Source organism: Triticum dicoccoides, chromosome 5A, assembly GCF_002162155.2.
Source record: "Triticum dicoccoides isolate Atlit2015 ecotype Zavitan chromosome 5A, WEW_v2.0, whole genome shotgun sequence".
NCBI classification, from domain to species: domain Eukaryota; kingdom Viridiplantae; phylum Streptophyta; class Magnoliopsida; order Poales; family Poaceae; genus Triticum; species Triticum dicoccoides.
This window is the reverse complement of record NC_041388.1, coordinates 322593352-322601669: the sequence shown is the minus strand read 5'-3', so window position 1 is coordinate 322601669 and position 8318 is coordinate 322593352. Positions and strand designations below refer to the sequence as shown.

The following is an 8318-nucleotide window of genomic DNA, read 5'->3' as shown; positions in this document are numbered from 1 at the left end:
TTGGATTCAAAAGTCATTCTTAAACATTGGCCGAGGATTTCTCGACGCCAAAGCACGGACATTCAGCTACTCCCTCTGTCCCAAAATCAAAATGTAAGTTCTTTTACACTATCATAGTGTAAAAAAAGTCTTTACATTTTGGAATAGAGGGAGTAGTAGATTAACCCACAAGTCTGGTCCCGCAGGGCGCGCAAAATAGCCAAGCTCTTTAATCAAAACTGAAGCAAATGATGCGACAGGAACACCCGAGTGCTTACATGCGCAGGCAAGGCACACATTTGTACATGTGATCTTGGAAATGTGGCAAATGGATATATGTGTTTACTAGTAGGATCATAATAATGCCATGATATAAATAATAAAAACAGTGACATATCAATCACGGCACTTGACTAGCAGCACATTAGGCATTATATATATAAACATTGGTCGACGATTAATCGATAAAAAACTTGCTTCTTGGTATGCAGTAGCAAGAGAAACAAGAGTAAGTTTACAGATTGGCCGAGATTCGACATGGCTACAGCAGACGATTAAGCTAACTTTTCCACCCAGAATTTGGATCTCAGCAGGATGACTTGCGTTTGAACTCAGGTGACCTCTGGAGAAGCAGCTGGCCTTCCATGCCCGAGGGAGAAGGTTTGCCCCCCGGGCTGTGCATGTTGATCGAGCTGACGGAGAGCTGGTGGAACACGGAGGAGCTCAGCGCGTCGGTGGCGGTGCCGCACATGACGCCGCCTGAGGACAGCTCCGGGAGGCTCTGGTCGGAGACGCTGAAGCCGCTTGAGGCGAACTGCTCCGAGACGATCTTGCAGGCCTTCTCCAGCAGGGTGTTGATGTACGTCGTGTACGCGTCCATCCTGATGTCCACATGCTTCTGAACCTGATCATTTATGGTGGAAAGAAAAAGGCGGTCAGGTGTCGCGTGATGGACATCTCATTCATACTTCAACGCTAAACGTACTCCAACCTTAAATATGTACGTACTCCCTCTGTAAACAGATATAACTTTAGTGATCTAGACGCTCTTATATTTCTTTACAGAGGGAGTAGAAACTAGCGAGCACACAGGAGACAAGAACCAAGAATATGACAGAAGAAGCAGTCAAATTTACCTCCACTTGTTCATGCAGGCTTCGTTGCATTTCCATCTGTGCTCTCAGGGCTTCTTTAACTTCTTGACTTCTGCAGCGAGTGATTATAAAGTTCGTAAGCATGTATGTAGCTCTTTCAGATAGCACTATCAAAGTAGATATCGTAAATGTACTCATATTCTTCCAAAAAAAAGGCATGAAGGACAAGGAGTAGCTCGTGGAATTTACTCTTTCGCATCTTGGGTAGAAACTCTGGGAGACAGGCTCATTCCACCTTGAGCATCAAGAAGATAGGACCCTGCAAATTGGGGAAACCGGGGAAGGCAGAAACAGAACTGAAATCAGAAATGACATGACCTAAAAGGAATTTTCCAGAGGTTTTCTATCAGAAATGGCAAGACCTAACAGAATTTTTCAAGAGATTTTTCAGGTCAGGACTATAGATGTGCATATTAGTCCTGAATTTCTTCATAAAATCATTGCAAAACTCATGGTTTATAATTTGACATACGATAGTCATTTGTTATTTTTGTGAAGTTACTGGTGATTGACAAGAAGAAATCATACAACGAACTGCATTAATCAATGTGTGTGGGATAAGTAGTGCTAGTACGCAAGGCAGATGCATCCTAAAGATGCAAGGACACAGCTGAGAAACTGACAGCACTGTTGATTTATAACCTTTAAAAAATTAAAACTTAAATGACCAGATCTTATCATTAAACAGCGATGAGCTAAAAACAAGACAATAGAAGTGCATTAAACAAGACTTCTCTTCTCATTTGTAAACTTTAAAATTTAAATGACCAGATCTTATCTAACTGTTGATTTATCTATACTGCTATATAGTGTAGCAATTTTGGAAGTTTGAATCCAAACATCAGAATTCAATTTCTACCGTTGATTGGACTCATCCAAGGGCCTAGGATGCTTGGATTCACAGCTACAGTAGCAAGCAGACTTCTCCAAGTCGTTCTAGAAACATCCGTGAATCAGCCCTGACCCCTTTCCGTCCCTAAAATAAAAGCAATAGCCCCTTCCATGTCCCCCCTTCTTACTATCACCCGATAGACGTGAACAGCCATATGTGGCGAGCACTTCGATGGAATCGCATCTAGCGACAGTGCCGTATAGCGTAAGGCTGGTGTAGCATACATAATTCAACCAAGCGCACATACATGGCAGTCTCAGTTTACATGTGGGAACATGTGATGCATGTGAAGCTAACTAGTATGTGTAGTATATATTCTATCTGAACCCTTGTTTTCAGTTTGCCTTATGCATTGTGTTGGCCTATGGCTAAAAACTCTTGTAAACTTAACTTGCTTCTCCTTTTAATGAAAAGATGTGCAACTGCTTTTTGCACATTCTCCAAAAACATCCGGCAGCTCAGAGCTGCATCCACATACATGCATGTATCATGTCATGGCTGGTACAACAGAAACCAAAGCAGTACCAATACTGGAATGGAGTTACAAAGATTCGATAAAGAAAGCGTAACTGCAGTGGGAAAGTGCAATTCTAGGATATATCCAAAACACCTACCTTAATTTTCAAGCATTTGCACGTGAACTTGTGAACACAATATTATGTTGCAATAAGCGAAATGTCAACAAACACTAAAGTTGCTATTGTTAACCAAGCAAGATCAAGTTCCAAGTTTTTTCCTCTTTAATTACATGTAGATACAAAATCATGATGTGATGAACCAATTCATATTTTTTGTTAAAAGGAACTCTGCCTGGGGGGAAAGGCCACTGGGCATTTTTACCATCGCTCTGTCAACGCATTCACAACCAATTCATATTAACGTAATTATGGCAAGTGCATAGCTGCAGATAATGCTTGCTTAACAGTATTACCTACGATGTAAAAGACACTAATTCTTTCAAATGCACAACGATAACAATCCAAAACTTTCTGCTACAATACACACTAAAATTTTGCTATAGTTGATGCAATACTGTGTCAAGTGAAAAAATAAATACACCCATCTATACAAAAATTCTCCCTCACTCGTCAGTCCCCACTATCTTCCTTCCACAGATCTTTCCCAATGAAGAGATGTGCATCATAAGCAACCAAACAAATATTAGTCTAGGCTGCCTGCCATCACCAAACCCGGAAACTCCCACCAATCCTAACCTTTCAAGAAGTTTGCACTAAGTGGTTCTTTGCAACATACAATGAATCTGGTCCAAACTGATTAATCGACAGAACACTGAGATCAGTGGAGATCAGTAGACTGCTTTATAGTATTACTTACCATCTTTAGATTGCTCCGGCGTCTCTTTGCCAGTTTGTTTCCCCATTCTGTATTTCTGGTCATAAGAATAAAAGAGCAAATACAAATTAAAACAGTTGTATTCGAGATCTAGTAAGAAGCATGTGTGTATGCAGAAGTACCTGAAGATGACTCTTCAAGTGGAACAGCGTGAGTCCCTTTACACCCATTGTCCTTAAGATAGTTTTTGGTGTTGCTTCTGCAAGAGCAATCATGCATTTAACTACTATATTCAAACGTTTATTAAAAAAAGGTCATAGTGAGATAGTAGGTTACAGCGATAGCATTCAACTCTAATACAAAATGGAAATTTAGGGTTCTCACATGGTTAGATTATAATTTGGCATTCACATGCATATGGATATCATGCAAACAGAGATTGTTGTGCCCCAGGAACCAAGATTCAAAATGATGGAATGCAACAAATAATTGAACATATTTGCTTTCCGGCTATGATCATTACTATTGTCATCGGAATAAAATGCTCATTATTATTGTCAGCTAAACAGGACTTTAACTTGTAGCCTTTTGAATTTACATAAAGATTTCCTGACCAATATGGTGCCAGAAATGAATGCACCAAACATGAACAAAATCTCACAAAACCGTCAAGGAAAGGTACTTTTTGCATTTTCTTTCACAAACAAACAGTCAGAAGCAACAGGCACCTGAAATCACAGATTCACTTGTATCCCAGTCCTACAAATAACAAGAAATACAACACATGGTCGAGAAATCTATGTTTACTGATGGGCATGCGGTAACTAACCAACTTGAGAAAAATAGTCGCAAAAATCATACATAACATTTACCTAAATTATAATTCTTAATAAAAAGTCAGTGTTGAGAGGAAAAGTGTAAAAAGGAAAAGCTGACCTTTGACAGGAATAAAAAGTCAGTATTGAGAGGAAAAGGGTACAAAGGAAAAGCTGACCTTTTGACAGGATAAGCAGCATTAGCAATCACCCCCAAAACCCAGGCAATTAACTATAATGGTTTAAAACAACTGAAACCAAATAAAATACGTAAGGCCAAGAGGCTAAGACAGTGAAGAAAAAGACCCACTTCGTAAACCGCCTTTGTGCTATTTCCACACAACTTACAATGCCTCACAAACACACGCGCACACTGACAACAATGAACATTATCATCAAGACTTGGTGTATCATGAATGTCCACCATATTACTACTCCCTCTGTAAAGAAATTTAAGAGCGTTTAGATCACTACTTTAGTGATCTAAACACTCTTATATTTCTTTTACGGAGGGAGTACAATTTACCACCGCAACCAGCATACATGATCGTTACTCTGCCAAGCTTCTAAATATTTCTAAAAATCAACCGATACGACCGATATATCATCCAATATTTCCTTTTTATTTTGAGAACATGCAAGTCACTGCATGTATATGCATTAGATAGAAAGAAAGATGCCCGATATTTCAGTACTGGTGATACCAATACCAAATCAACTATCATTTGAAAATAATAATTCTACAGATATTGGCCGATATGGACGATATTTTGACAGATATTTTAGTCGGCATGCGCCGATATGTAGGTGACAGGTCATTTTTATCAAAGAACAAATCACTGAACAGGAAATTTATACATGTACTACTTCATCAGATTATTAAATTAATGTGCAATTTATGTAAAGGCACGTCTATAACGTTTTACCGTCATAATAAAGATTTGGCGAGTGCTTATTTGGCCATTTCTTATGCAAACTGCCAAAAAACCTTTATTTATACACTTGATATGCTCAAGTGTGTTTATTATATGTGGGAGTGGCATGATCTAAACACATAACTGAATCCATGTGAACATTTTTGTTTCGATACGTCTAACACATCATCCGATATATCGCCTGACATCCGATATTGCCAAGGTCGAACCGATATGAACCCGATATTTTGAAACTTGTCCACAGCTGCCTATTTGTTCAAATTCTGATATGATGCAAGCAACAAATATGACCTTATCCGAGCACAGATAAACTAAAATAACGACCATAACCCCAGACGTCATTAAAGAAAAGCAAACCTTGCATCCCCAATAAACAAGCCCCTGAGTGCGCAGAAACTTCTTTCCTTATTCAATGGATCATCGACATTTCTCTCTAGAGAGCATAATGAAATTATTAGTCCCTGCAGCGTGCTGGAATCCAATATCAGCCAAAATGACCTTTTCATCTGAACCAAAAGCCTCAAACTAAGACCAACCATATAGCCCTCGCAAGGCAAGACACATCTCTTCCCAGCTCAAAAGCAAGCAAAATCTGCCATGAGTAGACCGATGCCAAATCCAAGGGCGCGCTGAATCCTAAGCGCAAATGCACCGCTCCTCGTCCAACAGCGCGCATTTCAGCGAAGTGCTGTTGTTCCAGGTAACAAAGATCCACACGTTGATCCAGACTTCCCTAAAACTTTGAGCGCAGACACCCCCAATGGCTCAAATCCTTGGCCCCAATCCAGCAAGTGGCCTCACATGCCGCGCTCGAGTGAAAGCGCACGGTCGCACCAACCAAGAAAGAGAACTCCCACCCAGCAAGCACGCATTGCCCTCCAATGGCCATCCCTGACGAACCGGAGAGCGGAGAGAAACGGGGGAGAGGGGGAGGGGGGAGCGTCTCACTCTCGGGCCCGCCGAGCTGGGCGACGGCGTCGACGAAGCGCTCGTGGAGGTCGGCCGTCCACCGGAGCCTGGGCTTGGGGTCCGCCGTGAGCACGAGGCTGGGCGCGCCGCCGGAGCGCGGCACCTCGCCGGGCCCCGGGCCGTCCGCGCGGTGGTGGATCAGGCCAGGGGGGAACATCTCCTCCTCCTGCTGCTCCCCAGCCAAGAAGGGAGGTGGAGGTGGAGAGGGACAGAGACCTTCTCCTCCTTCGTCCCCAAAAGCGAAGGATCCAACGAAAAGTTCCTCGCCTTTCTCTCTCCTGTTTCCCCCTTCTCTTCTGCGGCCTTTTTCCAGTCGTGGTTTGTTCCCCTCGGCCCCCCTCTCTCTCTCTCTAGCTCGCCCGGTGATTTGTGAAGCCCTCCTGCACATAACAATGGTGATTAGCGCAGATCAACGTCATTTTCTACTGTTCTTAGATTGACACATCCAACTTACTTCCGGTGTTAAATTATCTCGCCAATATCGTCTTTTCCCCACCAATTCAGCCGAAGTTGCAAAGAGAAATGAAGAACTTGCACTGCTCATTTACTGCCAGGAGAAGAACGGATGATGAGCCCCTGGTTGCTGCTGGTGCCGCTGCGCCGCAATGATTGGCGCATTGAATTTTCAGCAGCTCCCTCTGGCTTCTCGATCTGTCGCTGTGCGTGTTTGGTGAAGAGCAAATTGGCAACTGGGTTTAGTTTACTCTGGTTTTCCCGTTTCCTTAAAGTAAAAGCTAGTGGATGGACGCTAGCTAGCTCGGCTCATGCGAGGACCCAACGCCGGAACAGACCACTGGCTGCACTGCTCTATTTGTTTATTTTCCCCCACTTCTGTGATGCGTGCAAATAAAAATACTGCCCTGCACATGCTCGTGTCTGCGCCCGGACGTCATGCGCGCTTCCGCTTCCGCGCCTGGAAATCCAATCCTGAAAAGTTAATTTCATTTCTAGCTGCTTGTGGAACAGCCGGTGGCCAGTTGATATATTATAAGAAGTTGTTGATTAACGCGTTTGGGAAGAGAAAAACATGAAAGGGCATCTTGAGGGCGCGCTTGGATTGGATGTATTTGAATACACCGGTATTTAACTTACAGGTGTAATTTACCGAGCTGCGAAGGAGTTTCGGCTGGAAATGAAACGGCCGACGGAGGTCCGTATATTTTCTACAAGGGTATTTGAGTGGAAACGACAATCCAAACATGCCCTGAGTGTGCTTACTTGGTTGACTAAATTTGGGGTATCTTCAAGGCAAGAGAAAGGAGCGTAAGGGCAACTCCAACGCCGGTCCATGTCTGTGGGGTTAGGATCCTCTGCTGTAACGCAGCGTACGGTCATTGTCGTGTGGACCCGGTCCCATGTGTCATCCGCATTATAACACGGTACAGTACTGCAGAGGATCTCAGTCCATGTCTGTGGCACGGCACAACGCGCGACCGCGTCCGCATTTTTTGTCTGTTTGACGTCCGACCCACCTCATTTCTGATGTAAACTTACACCCGATTAGCATTCACACGAGCGTTGAAGGGACGCCCACGCGCCCGCTCCGTGCCCACCTCGGGCCCGTGTGGCAGCCGCCCACCTACTTCTCATCGTTCACGGCGCATGTGTGGGCGACCCCACCTGGCAGCCATCCAACCACCCGGTCGTCGTCCTTTTTAATGTGAAAGCCGTGGACCGGCCAATCCACATGCTCCCACCTCCATCTAGGTGTGCCTCCTCGAGCCCCGACACGCAAACCCTAGCCCCCCAAGCTCTTCCACCTTCCCTCGTCGACGGCAATGGCTGGCCGCTGGTTCCCTAGCCACAAGACAAGGAACGACCACGAGGTCGGGTCGTCATCCGGCCGCCGTCACAGCTCCACCCCTCCACCACCGTCTCCTGCAGCATTCCACATCGCGTCAAGGCAGACATCTGCAAGCGGTATTGGGAGACGGGCATGCTGCTCCCGTGGGACGACGTGCACCTCTCCATGGATCGGGTGCCCATTCCACCAATCTCGGTGTCGTCGATTCCCCATTGTGGGGTACTTAGCTGCACGACGAGCACGATCTACGCCGGCAATCTTATTTTGTCGACCGTGCTCTGAGCCCGCCACACGCACGCGGGCGTAGGCTGGTTCGCGGCCTGACGCCAACCCCTTCGCCATCGTCGTCCCCACCACTGCCCGCTCCAATGACCACCGACGAGGAGGAGGCGCTGATGAGGCTGGTGATGGAGGACTCCCTCCACACCCACAGTGAGCGCAAATGCAGGGCCTGGAGGAGATAATGGCCTTGTTAGC

General features: G+C 44.9%; 1 protein-coding gene across 1 annotated transcript; it reads right to left on the bottom strand.

Annotated features, from left to right (window-relative positions):
* Window positions 1–330: 330 nt before the first annotated feature.
* On the bottom strand, window positions 331–6768 carry LOC119301249 (protein PHR1-LIKE 2-like). The gene is made up of 7 exons (XM_037578183.1): window positions 6492–6768; window positions 6017–6417; window positions 3501–3577; window positions 3361–3415; window positions 1323–1392; window positions 1116–1185; window positions 331–883 (listed from the first exon to the last, which is right to left on the bottom strand). The coding sequence occupies exons 2-7, from the start codon at window positions 6192–6194 to the stop codon at window positions 566–568; spliced, it is 768 nt and encodes a 255-aa protein (XP_037434080.1). The 5' UTR covers window positions 6195–6417; window positions 6492–6768; the 3' UTR covers window positions 331–565.
* Between the last annotated feature and the right edge of the window lie 1550 nt (window positions 6769–8318).